Source organism: Borostomias antarcticus (assembly GCF_949987555.1).
Source record: "Borostomias antarcticus genome assembly, chromosome: 1".
NCBI classification, from domain to species: Eukaryota; Metazoa; Chordata; class Actinopteri; order Stomiiformes; family Stomiidae; genus Borostomias; species Borostomias antarcticus.
In genome coordinates, this window is record NC_140234.1 from 30,498,029 (window position 1) to 30,515,430 (window position 17,402).

General features: G+C 47.4%; 1 protein-coding gene across 2 annotated transcripts in view; it reads right to left on the minus strand.

Annotated features, from left to right (window-relative positions):
• nf1a (neurofibromin 1a) overlaps nucleotides 1-17,402 on the minus strand; it is a gene marked incomplete at its 5' end in the record, with an annotated part of 88,684 nt that overhangs the window by 17,319 nt on the left and 53,963 nt on the right. For both annotated transcript variants that reach the window (XM_084443525.1, XM_084443526.1), the window contains 6 exons: nucleotides 390-669; nucleotides 2,488-2,628; nucleotides 4,193-4,386; nucleotides 6,879-7,081; nucleotides 7,426-7,766; nucleotides 8,142-8,574. In XM_084443525.1, the coding sequence (XP_084299651.1) occupies nucleotides 390-669; nucleotides 2,488-2,628; nucleotides 4,193-4,386; nucleotides 6,879-7,081; nucleotides 7,426-7,766; nucleotides 8,142-8,574 (1,592 nt within the window). The remainder of the gene's footprint in view (nucleotides 1-389; nucleotides 670-2,487; nucleotides 2,629-4,192; nucleotides 4,387-6,878; nucleotides 7,082-7,425; nucleotides 7,767-8,141; nucleotides 8,575-17,402) is intronic.

A 17,402-nucleotide genomic window follows, 5' to 3' on the forward strand; every position in this document is an offset into this window, starting at 1 on the left:
GTGTCCTTGGGCTTGACACCTAACCGCAAATTGCTCCCAATGAGCAGGTTAGCACCTTGCATGGCAGCTGCCGCCATTGGTGTGTGACTGTGTGTGTGAATGGGTGAATGAGAGGCCATCGTAAAGCGCTTTGAGTGCCGCTAAGGTGGAAAAGCACTATATAAGTGCAGTCCATTTACCATTTACGCTAGACTATTTCCTAGAGTTAGCCAAATGCTAATAATTAAGCTACGTTAAAGCTAGCGCCAAGGCTAGCTGAACTGGGGTGCACTATACATCCCTAAGCCAGGTACTGTACACAGCCTAAAGCTAGTAGCACAAATGCTAGTCGGAGGGCGAAGGGGGGGAGGGGGGGGGGTGGCATGCAGGGGGCCTGGAGCCCGCCTCACCGCTGAAGTTGAGCTGGGCGCAGGTGCAGAGGGAGTGGATGATGTTGATGACCAGGCCATGGGTGGAGGCGCGGAGCGACAGCGGCCCGGTGGCCACCAGCAGCGTGACCACGTGGAAGAGGTAGGGCAGGTGGGCCGCCACGTCCAGGGAGTTGTTGAAGGACAGCATCAGCATGTAGCGCGCCAGGATGGCGATGTCGTCCCACATCAGGTGCTGCTCCAGGGTGGGCGTTGGCGACAGGCACGTCTTGTCGATGATCTTGCACATTCGGCCAATCACCTAGCGCCAAGGCACGTTGGGGGTGGGGCAACCGATAACATTAGAGCGGATAAAAACGTCCACATAAACACACTGCCTGGCTGTATTCAGGACCAAAACGGGTGAGCGCTGGGCTAGATAAAACCCTATTACAACACAGGACATGTACAGTACACATACTGAGCCAATAGAAAGAAACAGCATTGATTATTATTATATCTGTCAAAGACAGAGCATGGGGTTTAGCTTGGGGTGACAAAGAGCCTAATAGCCTCAGACAAAACCCTCATTGTAGCCAATAGGCTGGCCCACTATGACATCAGCAGAGGCTGGCACATGCAAACACACAACGCCCACCCTATGGATCACTGGATTAAATATCACTATCAATAACAAATAAGATGTGTGCAAACAAAACAAAAACCGACAACATTTAAACATTTCTAAACCCAAATGTATCTATCAGTCATTAAAAACTAGTGCCAAAGACTTGCTTGAGGCAATCGGGACACTTCAAACCCAAAATGGAGACTTTGTTCGCCGCTACTTAAAAAAACATCTTCACAATGACAGCCATTCAGCAGCAGGCCTCGCTGTGTGCTGCCATAATAGGAGCGAGAGCCTGGCTTACTATTGTGTGTCTGTGTGTGTGTTGTGTTTGTTAAAAGCCAGTAGGAGGGAGGGTTGAGATAGGGAGACCACAGAGCGATGATGGACAGTGAGTGGATGACTTGGTCAGGAGGATATTATAAGGGTGGATAAGGGAATTTGAGGCCCCAGACTCTAACAACGTTGGTAAGAATCAATTCAATTTGGTATCAATGTTTTAGAGTGGTAGTGGTAGTGGTGGTGGTGGTGGTGGTGATGGTATTTGTTTAAAATCGTGTTGCTTTGCATCATTCAAATGTTACTTTAATGTTACTTTATATTAGAACACTTCAATGTTCATGTTGTAATGTGGCCGAACACTGTCAGACTTGAGTCTATGAAACAGGTGCTTCAGATTGTTACTCAAGTGTACTTTGTTAAGTGGAGAGTAATGGGTTTTCTGAGAGCATGGTTGTTACCACAGTGCACTAAGGTCAAGGGCAGTGGTATCAGGGTTCAGACAGAGCCATATTAGCAAGACTAACGAACTGACAGAGCCGCAGGACTGTTGGGCATGTAGAAGATTTTTAACTGATCTAGTCAAAAAGGATTTGCCAAGATTCGCTCAAACAGGTTAAGTCTGGTTTATTGAGAAAACATACGAGCGCAAGGACTTCAGGACAACGCACGTGAGTGGTTTATCCAAGTGAAGTGCCGCCGCCTGGTCTTGCGCGGCCTTATATTCAAGCAATACACAGGTATGACGCTTCCAGGATGTGATTGGCTAACCCATTGTACACGTCATATTAAATGGCAGGCGTCATCAACAGTGGACTGGAGTAGACAACGTCTAGGTGTGTTGACCTCCTGGAGGTCATCCTGTCATGAATTAGATTAGCACAGCTATGTGAAAGGTTGAGGAAGGTGATGAGACTACAATTTCTATGACAGGCATGAGATGAGACCCTGACAGGGAAACGCTTGCTATCGTAGACTGACTGACGAGAAGGAAAGTGAAATGCTTTCATCAGGTACTTTCATCACGGGCTGTCAGTGAATGTAAGAATGAAACAAAGACATTGACAGGAGGAGAGCCCTTCCCACAATACATTTAGACGTCGATCATCATCAAACGTTGCCTCGATCTGAACAAGATGTCTGTTAGTGACTGCTGGAGACTGACCACAGCTGTCGGCAGCGTCAGCACACACTGAGGAGGACAGGGAGCAGAGGGCAGACAAGAGAACCCACCTTGCTGGACACCAGCTTGACGTTCCCCGAAGCCAGAGCCACAGCGGTGTCCGCCATCACCTCGGCCTTAATGGAGCCCAGGCCGCCCGTAGCGCTGGTCTTGATGAAGCTGTCCAACACCACGTCCAGCAGGTCCGTTATCTGAGGGCGCGGGTCAGAGGTCGAAACAGCACGCGTATGGTTCCTGAATGTTGTTTAAAGGTACCCAATGTAGTTTTTGACCACTAGTACGCGCTCTAGAGCAAATTTGAGAAGGTGGATCCCCGAAAAATCGCGTACTACGTCATTGCGTCAATACGCGGAGCACATAAGTGACGTTTCATACATCTTTGTTGTTTTCAGAACATTAGCTAAATATAATTTTGCGAAGAAATTACAAGGTAGGAAAGACATTCAAGTGATTCAACATGTTTATTAGACTACAAGGAACTATATAATTGAGGAATTTCGAAAATAAACAAAGAACGGATTGTTTCGATTCACGTTTCGTTGGGTACCTTTAAGTTAGTGGTCTACTTTAGGTATCTATTCATTCAAACCCCATTGAGCCAGGCACTGCAAATCAGTCAGCTAGGAGCCTAGAATGTAATTACTCTCACTGGGGAACTTTGAGGATGGATATCTGTGCTGCAGTTGCACGAGACATATGATAAGACAGAGGCACAAGAATAGAGTGAATTCAGAAGAACACTTCAAAACACGGCTGTAGCTCGGTTGGTAGAGCGGGTCGTTCAGTGATCGAAGGGTCAGTGGTTCGAATCCCAGCTCCGAATGTCCACATGTTGAAGTGTCCTTGAGCAAGACACCTAACCCCAAATTGCTCCTAATGAGCAGGTTAGCATGGCAGCTACTGCCATTGGTGTGTGATTGTGTGTGTGAATGGGTGAATGAGAGGCCATTGTAAAGCGCTTTGAGTGCCGCTAAGGTGGAAAAGCGCTATATAAGTGCAGTCCATTTACCATAAACCTTCTTAAATGACAGTGGATGAGAACATTTCCAATGTTGAGTTTGAAAAAAAATCCACTATGCACCTTTGAATGCTCCATATTCATTCACTTGCATGCTGTTCCTTGTGTTGGACAACCTCCCTCCCTTTAACAGGACCATCTTTTGCACGTCTATCACCTAGTAAACTTGCTTGGGCGCTTTTTATTGGGCAAGAAAGTATTATACAGCGCATCTCTTCCACTTTTGAAGAGATGAAAGTGAGGGAGTCAGCGTCTGGTGTGGACGAGCTGGCGCCCATCTCCCCGGCACCACAGACACACTAGCAGAAGAGAGGACGTTTTCTGGACGTTATCTCCTACTCCCCTGACCTAGGGTCAGTTGTGTTTCCCCCACTGAACTGAGAAAGGGAAACTGGGCCAGGAGGTTAACTGATCCTAGATCAGTATTGTAGTCATTTTGTCAGACGCTTTTTTCCGAAGCGACTTACCGAAGGGCACAGCTGTAGGCAATGATAGACAGGGTATCACTGGTCAAGTGGCCTGGCCTGGTCTCCATGCTCTAACCAGTGGCCTACCTACCGCCCTTCCCTGGGAACCACACCATATCCCTGGTGTGTGTGTGGAGGGGTGGACCGGGGGAAAGTCATTGCTGTGTTGCTGCATGTTTTGAAAGGGCTAATCTGCAAAAGAGACCTTGCTCTCGGCATGACTCCCTGTCCGAATAAAAGTGACATTTAAAAAAAAAAGGTGGTCCGTACCTGGCCTAAGCTCCCCCAGATCTTGGCCTGGATGGAGGGGTACATCTGCTTCTCGTTGATGGTCATGGTGATGAGCTTGTCCAGGATGGCGGTGACGCGCTGGCGCTTGGCGTCGTCGTTGTGCTTGCAGAAGCGCACCAGGTTGAGCAGCCAGGGGGTCATGTACTCCAGACACAGGTGCTTCAGCTCGATACCTGCACACAACCATGAACAGGTGAGCTCTCTACCTGCACACAACCATGAACAGGTGAGCTCTCTACCTGCACACAACGATGAACAGGTGATCTCTACACCTGCACACAACCATGAACAGGTGAGCTCTATACCTGCACACAACCATGAACAGGTGAGCTCTATACCTGCACACAACCATGAACAGGTGATCTCTATACCTGCACACAACCATGAACAGGTGAGTTCTCTACCTGCACACAACCATGAACAGGTGAGCTCTCTACCTGCATACAACCATGAACAGGTGATCTCTACACCTGCACACAACCATGAACAGGTGATCTCTACACCTGCACACAACCATGAACAGGTGATCTCTACACCTGCACACAACCATGAACAGGTGATCTCTACACCTGCACACATCGTTGAAGAGGTCTGAACCAAGTTCAATGTGCTTCTCTGATATCCCAGAGTTGAGCCCGAGCCCAATCCCAATACGCCCCCCTTAGCCCTAGCCCTTGGCCCCACCCCGATATTTTGCGCGTTCACGCGTAGGGTAGTGTGTCCCATTCCTTTCAGCTTCTAGGGCTAGGGGGCATATCGAGGGCTAGTTGACGTTCAAACAGCCCTCCAAAACAAGGGTTTTCGCACGCTGACTTGAAACCAAGGGGTAGATGAAAACTCACACAATGCTTTGCGAACAGAGGCAGCGATATGAAACATAGCTGCCGGTGCCGTGAAAAAACATGAAAGAAGCCCAATATCTTCGCAAATAATCATAAAAAAATTGAATGGAGTTAGTTTAAAGTAGATGCAAAGGAACATGACATTGGATCATTATGGATCATATTGGATCATTATGACACGCATTTCACAATGTCAACTGCATTTCATTGTTACCATAATTTAACAGCATTTTGACATCCCAGTTACTGGTAGGCTACAGTGCAATGCTGAATCTAATCTAATCAATAGAACTTTGTGTAAAGAACTATTTTTGAGTGACAGTTGATTCCATCCTGTTCATGACTTCTGAAAAATAATCCAGTAGCATTTTTTCGACATACCCCAAGTGAAGGAGTTCAAGTATCTGGGGGTCTTGTTCACGAGTGAGGGAACCATGGAGAGGGGGTTTGGCCGGAGAATCAGAGCAGCTGGTGCGGTTCTGCAGTCGCTTTACCGCACTGTTGTGACGAAAAGAGAGCTGAGCCAAAAGGCAAAGCTCTCGATCTACCGGTCTATCTTCCTCCCCACCCTCACCTATGGTCATGAAGGATGGGTCATGACCGAAAGAACGAGATCACGGATACAAGCGGCCGAAATGAGTTTTCTCCGGAGGGTGGCTGGGGTCTCCCTGAGAGATCGGGTGAGAAGTTCAGTCATCCGGGAGAGACTCGGTGTCTTGTTCTGTCCGGAGTCGGACATTTGGTCAGATTTGTCACTATAATAATAATAATAATAATAATCATACTATAACATCCCAGGGACTCCACAGAAAATCAGGCAACTAATAAAATTCTGAGTGAAGACGTAGCGAGTGGTGTCCCATTTCTTAGGTAAAGATTTCAACACCTATCCCTTGTTGCTCCATTCTGAAGGGCCACTACCCAGTCGAGGGCACTCCAAAACTAGGGGCTAGGGCTCAGGGGGAGTATTGGGATTGGGCCCAAGACTAGGGGCTAGGGCTCAGGGGGAGTATTGGGATTGGGCCCAAGACTAGGGGCTAGGGCTCAGGGGGAGTATTGGGATTGGGCCCAAGACTAGGGGCTAGGGCTCAGGGGGAGTATTGGGATTGGGCCCAAGACTAGGGGCTAGGGCTCAGGGTGAGTATTGGGATTGGGCCCAAGACTAGGGGCTAGGGCTAAGGGGGAATATTGGGATTGGGCCTTACTAAGCTACAGAGATCTGAACAAGTCTTACGGCCTCATGAGAAGTGAAACTTCTAGTTTGTGAAAATGTTTCAAAAAGCCCCAAAATGAAGCATACATGCAGATGCTGACAAAGACAAACCCTCACCGCACGCACGAGCAAACACACGCACTCGCACACACACACAGTAACACACAAGGTGGGGCAGAGTGGACTGCTGGTGTGTGTGGAAGACTGACATGACAGACAGGCCCCCGCCCCCGTGCTCCCAGACACGGCTCAACGCACACTGATGGATGAGGCAATCAAACAGCCCCCCCAGAAACCAATGGCTTTTAAATCAACTGGTTGTGCCGCATGTTGGCATGGATCATTGCACGTGTGTGTGTGTGTGTGTGTGTGTGCACGTGTGTGTGTGCGTGCATGTCTCCGGGACATGGGGAGATGTGTGGGTGTGTCAACTCAAAATATGAGTACTGATGTATGTGTCTTTATTTGAAAGAGTAGGAGTGGAGGCAGGACTGTGTGTGTGTGTGTGTGTGTGTGTGTGTGTGTGTGTGTGTGTGTGTGTGTGTGTGTGTGTGTGGGTGTGTGTGTGTGTGTGTATATATGTGTGTTTGCGTGCGTGCTCTGTGCTCACTAGACTTGCTGAAGCCAGAGATGCACTCCTCCAGGAACTCCAGCGTGAGGTGTGGCTCGTTGGCGGCCAGCGTCTTGCTGATGGACACGATGAAGAGGGTGTTGTTGGCTGGGATGCACAGGCCTGACGTCTCCAGCAGCTGGCCCTCGATCTTCAGGTTGAAGGTGCAGGTCAAGGCGCACAGCAGGTTGTAGGCCGCAGACCTACAGGACACCGTGCGCCCGGGTCAGACAAAACACACGTGAGACTGAAGCAGAGGTCTGGCAAAAATAAGGAGAATCTCTATATCACTTCGCTCATAGTGCTATTACTGTATTAGCATGATAACTGTGGTACAGTGAGTGCACATTTTTATTGTTTACTGTACAGTGCAACGCTCCAAAAAGTCAAAATCAGAAGACTTCAAATATATTTGACAACGGGCGAGAGTTATGTCCTCTATCGACCTGAACTGCTTCCTGCCGAGAGGGATTTGTTAAAACGCTTTTTAAAGACTCCGTTTCCCAGCATCCCCCCCCCCCCAGCCGTCACCCAGACTGGTACTGACCTCAGGCTGGGGTCGGAGCTGCCCAGGTTGAGCAGGGCGATGTTGAGCAGGGTCCCCGGCACGTCTTTGGGCCGGATCTTGGTGTGCTGGGGGATGGAGTCCGGCTGGGACAGCTCCCAGCGCGTCCGGATGTGGATGATGGACTGGACGATGGCCTCGCACTCCTGGTGCATGAAGGTGAGCGGCGTGCCCTGGTTGGCCATGGTCAGCGTGAACTGGCTCTCGTCCACCAGGCAGATCTCCTCGATCTCCGAGGCGTAGTAGATGTCGTTGAGGAAGACGGGCTGACCGAGCACGCGCGTGCGCTCCGATGAGGTCACCTGCACGGCCGTGGAGCCCACCTGTGTGTGTGCGGTGTGTGGGGGGTGTGGGGTATTGGCGAGAAGTAGGGATGTTAACAGTTATCCGACTATCGATTAACTGCCGATAAGAATTTACTAGAGTAAGATTTGGATACTCGATTAATTGCTTTTTAATTTAACGGAACTTTATCAACGTGAGTTGCGTGAAATGTAATCATGATTTACGGTCTGACTGCACATGAGGGCGCCACGCCATGTGCAGTAGCGAAGGCTAATTGGGATGCCGGGAAATTTCTAGACAAAACTGATTTCAATATTAATGTTGATGCTGGACCTAAACTTCCAGAGACACACAACTCTTCCAGCTCCCCGCGTCAGTCGTCCCGCCCCTCCCGCCCCCGGCGCCCCCCTCACCTTGATGGACACCTTGGTGTCCTTGTGGGCCAGCTTGAGCGCTTGGTGGAACACCTTCAGGTCCTCCTCCAGTGCCAGGGTGGCGGCCGGCAGCTTCTGCTGGTCCAGCTCCACGTGCTCTGTCAGCCTGGCCGGTGAGTCGGTGAACTGCAGCCTCTTGCTGCCCTTCAGGGCGGTCAGCAGGCGCTCGTGGTACTTGGTGTACTCCCTCACCCAGGTGTTGCAGTTGTACACGTAGACGGCCGCCACGTTCTCGTAGGCGAAGCCCGGGAAGACCACGAACCACTTGGAGAGGAAGTCGGTCTTGAAGCGGTTGCTGGGTCCGGTGTGGGTCAGGTCCACCACGATCTCGTAGGGCTTGGCGTAGTAGGGCTTGAGGGTGAGCAGGACGTGGTAGATGAGCAGGTCGCCGTTGATCTGGCCCGTCTTGAACCTGGGGGAGACGAGGGGGGGGGGGAGTGTAGGTCAGGGCAGATTGAAGGGGGGGGGGGGGGGGGGTCAGGGCAGATTGAAGGGGGGGGGGGGGTCAGGGTCAGGGCAGATTGAAGGGGGGGGGGGGGGGGGGGTGAGGGTCAGGGCAGATTGAAGGGGGGGGGGGGGGGGTCAGGGTAGATTGAAGGAAAGGTGCCAGTTTTGAAGTTAAAAAGGGAACGGAGTGGCGGAGGTTTTACAGATCAGATTCAATCAGAACCGTTGTTTCACAGTTGTAAACACAAAGAGGCTACTTCTCTTCTTCTAATGACTTCAAAGGGTCTAGGAACTGTTGTGGAAAGTTCAATACTGAAAAACATTGACGGTCCACTTCTGTTCACCAGCTTGTTAACCTATAATCTGAATCAGAATTTAAGGAGTAGGGCCTGTTAATTTTAGCTGCACATACGGACTCCTGTCAAAAAGAGCTCTTAGCTTGTTCTATAAAACATGGACTGACTAAGGTTCATACATTTCTCTTCCTTCCCGTCTTTTCCTCTTATAGAATGTGAGGGATGTCTGCGCTGCTACAGAGGACGTTCAAGAGGCCCAGAAATAAATAAAAAAACTGAATCCAGAAGATCCCAAGCTTGGGGGGGACAGGGAGTGTGTGTGTGTGTGTGTGTGTGTGTGTGTGTGTGTGTGTGTGCGTGTGTGTGTATGTGGAAAGCATCTAAAGTGTGCCTTCTCGGCACACTAGCCGACATTGCTCACTGTTCTCCCTAACGCTCACGTTAACGATTTCCATCACACACACACGCACACACACGCACACCCCCCCCCCCACACACACACACACACACACTGCGCTGCCAACCACATCACATCATATAGCTAAGTGATGTTAAATTTCAGACAGCAATTCCAAATTCGTTTTAGAACTTGTTAGAGAGATACAGTAGGCTAATTCAATGTAGAGATAAGTTGTGTTTGTACTTAATCTAATATAATGACTGGGCCTGCTTCCTTCTTCCTCCTTCCTTTACCAAGCTGCACAGAACTCTTCGTATGCTACTGTACATCGTGGCTGGGTGTGACCTCTGAGGTACTGTATACTGTAGCTGCCTGGCTAGGTCAGTCAGTAGAGGTGTGACCTTTGACCTGTGAGGTATAGCTGCCTGGCTAGGTCAGTCAGTATAGGGGTGACCTTTGAGGTATAGCTGCCTGGCTAGGTCAGTCAGTAGAGGTGTGACCTTTGACCTGTGAGGTATAGCTGCCTGGCTAGGTCAGTCAGTATAGGGGTGACCTTTGAGGTATAGCTGCCTGGCTAGGTCAGTCAGTATAGGTGTGACCTTTGACCTGTGAGGTATAGCTGCCTGGCTAGGTCAGTCAGTAGAGCGTTAGACTCTTCATCTCAGGGTCGTAGTTTCAGGCCCAACTTTGGGCGCAGCTAAAATCATTTAATTGGGTGCTCGTGTCATGTACATAAAATGACAAATAAACCACATTAAACAGCCTCACCTCCAGTCTCTAACTGAAGGCTACTGTAGGCCTGGTAAACCAGACTCATCACAAACCTTTTTGGATGTTTTCTCTATGAGTCTGGATTTTCAGCCGCCCAGAGCAATTTGAGGTTTCCCAGAAAATGGGGCACCAATCAGGAGACTGCATTTTAACTGCTCTTCCGCCCCCAGTCCCTGACTGGTTCCCGTAGATGATGACGCGAAATACACAAGTCCAGTACTGGCAGCTCCCGAAGCAACGAGCGGTAACGTTAAAGGACAATGCTAGTTTTTGACAACCTGGACCTTATTTACGACATATTGATGAATCGCTAGTTGTGCTTACATAGAGCATAGGCCTGTTGTGGTTTTCACATGCCATGATCTTTAGAAACGTCTTTCGAAATGAAATAGCTTCCTCACTTGCTCCAGCACAGCGCGCAATCGTTGTGAGGAAGCTATTTCGTGTCTAAAGACGTTTCTAAAGATCATATTACAGAGGCATGTGAAAAACCAAAACAGGCCTATGCTCTATGTAAGCACAACTAGCGATTCATCAAGACAGATTGATGAAAACAACCGTTTCGCGGCAGAAAATAGATTTTTAGAAACTGCATTCTAAGTGCCCCGACCACCGCCATTACATGGATATACTGGCTCGCGCTAGATTTTAAATTTCTTCTACATGCCTCCGAACTACACCAAAGTGATCTCGGTGAGTCAAACGTCTTATAATGTCGTAAATAAGGTCCAGGTTGTCAAAAACGAGCATTGTCCTTTAACGTTAGGAGAATAAACACAACCATAACTGAAGTTATTGCCGAAATAGACTCAATAGCAACAATTAAAGAAGAACAAGAGTATGCACTAGCGGAGTTTCTCAGCGGAAAATGCCGTTCTTCCGACTGGATTTGGCAAAAGTTAGATCTATATTTTGTTACGCTGATTCATCTGTCAAGGTAAATACTCCCGCCCACTCAAATCGCTCTGGCCAGGTTAAAGTCCAGACTCGTAGTGAAAACGTCCACCAGGCTAGCTGTAAAATATAATGTAACCTACATCAAAATTCACGGACAGTCACACACTGAGGTTCATTAATTAATTGCAAATTCTTATCTGGGTTAATTAACATGGAAATTAAGCACATTGTTTTGATTAAACTCCCCAGAGACAGAGAAAGCTCAACCCATTCAAACTCCTCCACAAGTAGAGCCAATGTGCTGACTTGAGTGTAAAACATTATGAGTCCTGACTTGACTGTAAAACATTATGAGTCCTGACTTGACTGTAAAACATTATGGCACAAATCCACAAAGAATGGATTGCTCCCGCTAATAGCTCGATATTTTGCACAGCAATTGCAACGGCAATCTGCTCCAGTTCAGCACGATATCCACAAAAGATTCTGCTCTAATGATATGCCCGGGCAAACACGCCCATTTGCCAACTCTGTGCAATGTGCGCCCATGATTGCAATTAGCCATGTGGTAAATATTGGCTGTGCCAAGAACACAATATCCACGACAACGGCAGAGAAAAAGCACAAATATAAATGTTCAGAGGTGCAGAGACATGCAGCCAAACTGCAATCAAGAAATCTGGACCCAACTGAGAGAAATCACACTTGAGAATCCATATCAGAGAGCGTTAGAGCAGTTGGTCAGAGCAAACGCACGCCCGCAGACTGTAAGAGAAGATGGATGGATCTGAAAAGGAGGACCAAATAAAAGATCGCCTTTAATGACAGCCAAGAAGGGCCGCCCCGTGAAGAGCCATCGACAGACTTGGAAGAAGTTTTACAGCGGACCCTCCAGCCAGAACAAGTTCATGGTAGCCCATGAAATAAAATATAAATGTGCCGTCCCTTTTTACGTAGATGATCTGATGCCCGGCCAGTCCTGCACCGGTCACCTCAGATCAGGACGACCCCCCATCACACCGGTCACCTCAGATCAGGACGACCCCCCATCACACCGGTCACCTCAGATCAGGACGACCCCCCATCACACCGGTCACCTCAGATCAGGACGACCCCCCATCACACCGGTCACCTCAGATCAGGACGACCCCCCATCACACCGGTCACCTCAGATCAGGACGACCCCCCATCACACCGGTCACCTCAGATCAGGACGACCCCCCATCACACCATGCGCCTCTGAGCCCCGTCAAACACCGGACCCCATTCCCCTCAGGTCCCGTTAACAAGAGCCGGTGGAGTCGGCAGCGACACACCCCCACGGCAGCAACACGCCCCCACGGCCAGCCTCTGTTAGCCAGTAGTTAATAATGAGCTTAATTGTCATTCTCTTTTTGTTTCTCATTTATTGTCCAATAACGATGCAGACTATTATTTATGAGCAACTTTCATTCACTTTTTCTCGTTTTTGTCATTCACTGTGTTCTCGTTTGTATTCGCATGTAGGTTATTTCCTAAAATGCTTTGAATGTATTGATTTGTGTGTGAATGATTAGTTCCCTACAGCAGTGAACGCATCCTACAAAATAAATGAGTCATGTTTTGCCCTTTGAGCTGAGCTATCCATACTGTACCAAAATAAACCCACTATGACCCACTGTGACCTATTAATGAGTCTAGTGCAAAATAAATAAATAAAATCTATATATATATAAAAAATTGTGTGCTGTTGTTTGTATATTGTGATGTTGTATGTTGTCCAGCGCACAAGTTGAGGCTAATTTAATTTTGTTGTACCTTGGCACAATGACAATAAAGACATTCTATTCTATTCTGGATATAGTCAGATCTTTCAAGCTGTTTCAAGCTTTTCTCCATATTTCAGGACACAAATTAGATCATAATGAAAACGACATCGCACTTTTTGGCAGAAAATATCAGTTGTTTGTTTCTGTGCATCACAGCTAGCGGACTTATTTTAAAATCCCCCTCTATATATATTTCGCCCTTAATATCATCCAATATCAATTCAATATCATTCAAACTTAACAAGTTCTGAGGAGAGACGAGAGGAAAAAGTGCGCGGTGCTGACTGCTGCAGTTAATACCAGCTTTTCAAAAGCGGTATTTGCACCTCCCTAACCGCGTGTGGCAGTTACCTCATGGTGTTTGTGGATCAGACGCAAGGCTTATTTGGGGCAGTTTTGCACTTAAGTACCTAATTTACATAGATTCAAATGGAGCTATTTGCTCATCGGTGCAGTTTGCAATGCTTTTCACCCTTTGCGTGTGCTTTGAGGATTGGATGCTATTTTTTGTCTCATTTGCACGGGTTTTGCCGCTGCAAAAGCCACGCAATCCTTTTGTGGATTTGTCCCTATGAGTACTGGCTTGACTGTAAAAACATATGCACTTTTTTTTTTCTTCATGTGACCCTCAACATTGAAAGAAATGTCATAACTGTTACAGAGCCGATGGCCCCGGTGGTAACGAGTCCTGTCTTTTCTCCTCGGGTCATTCCAGGAACCATGGACGGTACCGGATCCTCTCTCCTCCTCTTCCTCATCGTCGTACTGGCCTCTCCACTCAGTAGCGCCCAGCGGTCCGCCAACACAACCCCGTCTGTGTCCCTGACTTCTGCGGTAACGCTGGTCGACTTGACCGCCACGCAGTCTCAACCCCGGCCCTTCCCCGAGTCCGGCTTCCCCGACGCCAACGTCACCGGCCCGGGCTGCCTGATCGACCCCCAGCTGGGCCTGGTGGCAGTGGCCTCTGCCGGCGGGCTGGTGGTGTGTCTGCTGGTGTCCACCCTGGTGTTGGCCTGCCAGGTGTTCCGGCTGCAGCGCCGCGGACGCGCCCCCCGGCCGTCGCGCAGCAACGCTGACCTGGTGAGCGGCACCGGCTACTGGGGCAGCGAGCGGCCGGAGCTGGGAGGGCTGGTGGGGCCCTGCGACAGCACCGCTGTGATGCTGGAGGAGGTGAGGACGGACGGAAGGATGGAGGAGTTTGACGAGGCGGCGGAAAAAGAGGAGAGCCACAGGGACGGAGAGGAGGAGGAGGAGGAAGGCACCGTGACCACACACAGGGATCTGAGGGATGGAGAGATGCATGTGCAGAGCCCCAGTTCCAGGGATTTCTGTCAGGACGAGCTCCCTGTAGATCTAGAGAACATGCCCCTAGTGGTGTGAGGGGGGAACCACACTCCTGTCCATCAGGGCTGAGGCAGAACAGCTGAACTCTGGCTTCAGCTCCAGTCTTAACCTTCAACCAAGACCATGGCAAAATGTCATCAATAAAACATGTATTAGCTACTATGTAATGCATTTCAAGGGCTTTTTATTGCAGTGTGTTTCTATTGAGAATTCTTAAGTTTTACTGAATCTCATTACGTAATCCGCTTATTTCCCCTTCTCCATTTCTAATGCAATAATGTGATTTATATACCGCCATTGGTAGAATTTCTCTGACTCAGAGATTAGTATTTTATTTTAATTTTATTATAAGAAATCTGTAGACGGGTCTGTAGGAAAGTCGATAGACTGAATGAGGCAGTGGGAGATTAGTAGTTCACAATAATGTGAAAAGGAACAAGGGACCTCTGCCAATTGCCCAAGTTAATTACCCTTAGCAGTGAGGTTCAGGATCTCTGTAGAGGTGAATCCCTGATCTTGCAGGTACTCTCAGCCAAGTCTCATAGCAGTGGGGACACTGCTGATTAAGTTGGTGTAATTTAAGGATTAGGGCAGGGGAGAAGGTATGTTTTATTATCGATGATAGACATACATACTATACTGTAAGTGAATTTGGCTTCATACTATTCATTATTTTCTTCTTAGTGATAAGTGGATATATGTGCTTTCTATATTCTTACATTGCACTTACTCTATATGGTTAGGTACTGTAGCAAGTTTACAATTTGTGACAAAAACATCAAAATGACTATTCTTCAGGTAAACTTTCACGAGTGATCACTTCCCAGAACATTAGAAACAAGAATTCAATCACCTTTTTTGTTGTTGCTTGTCTGGAGTTATAATATACAGAGCAAAAACTGTGTTCCTTGTGGATCAACTTATGACATGACAACCATGTTTTCCATCTTTGGTTGGTCACAGAGATGATGCCCTGAGTGGCACAATGACCTGTTTTATTAAGCTCCTAACGCCCTCTCCGGCTTGCTGTTCACTCAGCTTTCTTATCTACTAGCTGTAAAAAATAAAAAAAAATATAAAAATAAAAAGTTACTGCTTAACATCCAATCCCAAATAAATGGCTGTTTTGTGTAGCGTGAATGGCTTTCTTATTTCACATCGATGGAGCAAAAAAATTACGGGTGTTACATTTTCAACGTTAGTGAATGGTTAGCTAATGAATACAGTGGACTGTATGACTGAGACACCAGTGGAAAAAGCATGCTGTGAAGTAATCGTACTGAATGTGTTAGCAAAGCCTGTGGCTCTTCTGTAATGGCCTCTTATTAAGATAGGACTGGGTGTTTTAATGTAGTCAATTAAATAAGTAATTTGGATAACTATCAGGAACACAGCCTCAGGCGATTTTTAATTACATTCAAGGAACCAAGTCTAGGCTCTAGATGAAAATGATTGAACTGAACGCTATACTGTCATTGCAGTATACTATATATATTCAATTCTCAAAGAGTTAACCCTGCTCATATATATATATATATATATATATATATATACACATACAGACAGACATGGACAAAATTGTTGGTGCCCTCCCGTTAAAGAAAGAAAAACCCACAGGTCACTGAAATAACTTGAAACTGACTGAAATAACTTGAAACTGACAAAAGTAATAATAAATAATTTACTGAAAATTTACTAATGAAAATCAGCCATTGCTTTTTGGAGACATCAAAAAATAAATGTTGCAAAGTTTGAGTGAAAAGGAAAGTGTCTAATCATTTTGCTTGAATATTTTTCACAAAGAAAGAACCAAATCACAAAGAATCATCTGAGATAACACTGTGGTCTGATAAGATAGGCCTACTAGAACACTGTGGTCTGATATGATAGGCCTACTAGAACACTGTGGTCTGATATGATAGGCCTACTAGAACACTGTGGTCTGATAAGATAGGCCTACTAGAACACTGTGGTCTGATATGATAGGCCTACTAGAACACTGTGGTCTGATAAGATAGGCCTACTAGAACACTGTGGTCTGATATGATAGGCCTACTAGAACACTGTGGTCTGATATGATAGGCCTACTAGAACACTGTGGTCTGATATGATAGGCCTACTAGAACACTGTGGTCTGATAAGATAGGACTACTAGAACACTGTGGTCTGATATGATAGGCCTACTAGAACACTGTGGTCTGATATGATAGGCCTACTAGAACACTGTGGTCTGATAAGATAGGCCTACTAGAACACTGTGGTCTGATATGATGGGACTACTAGAACACTGTGGTCTGATATGATAGGCCTACTAGAACACTGTGGTCTGATATGATAGGCCTACTAGAACACTGTGGTCTGATATGATAGGCCTACTAGAACACTGTGGTCTGATATGATAGGCCTACTAGAACACTGTGGTCTGATATGATAGGCCTGGTAGAACACTGTGGTCTGATATGATAGGCCTGGTAGAACAGAGGTTTCACACCACCTATAGTTGAAAAGGGTTCCATGATCTGGAACCTTTTTAGGGTTCCATATGGACGCTTTCTACCAACCTTAAATGCAGTATGGGGTAAAGCCCTGAGTGCACGGCTCCACTGCGCCCGTCGGGCGTCAACCATCAGCCACCATTTTGAGAAACAAACCCGGCAGATTCCCTAACACCGACGCCGCCATTGACCGCTACGCAGTGGAGCCGCTGTCATTCCTCACAATGGATCTGTTCCCTCACTGACCGACAGCTGATGGTGGACGCTGGCAGCTGCAGTGAAGCTGTGCAGTAAGAGGGTGTTTTAACCTTCTAGTGTTGCCTGCATGTCAGCTATAAGATCATCTCCTGCAGATGGCGGAGAGGCTCGGTCAAGAACCTGGTAACCGTACCAGCGCACAAGCTGCTGGGTGAGAAGATGGAGAGATTAGCAGCATATGCTTCCTCCTTCAAACGACATGTGGACAGCTCTCACTTCCTGTACTTGATGTGAAGCCAGCGTGTTTTCCTTCCTTATTCTACTACACTTCAGCTGAAGCCTCAAAACGACATGTGATTCCACCGATGGGGACAACCGCAGGTGACCAATTTTGATTTCTTAAACATTGAAATGGTGTAAACTGTGGCTCTGGTAAGTAGAAGATTCTAGCACTCACACATTATCAAGAACACACAAGTTCACAAGAAATGTCGGTACTATAACCTTTAATTGAGCCTACAGCATATGGTGGAGATAACATCAAGGCAATACCACAACACAAGTTGTGAACGTACAAAAAATGT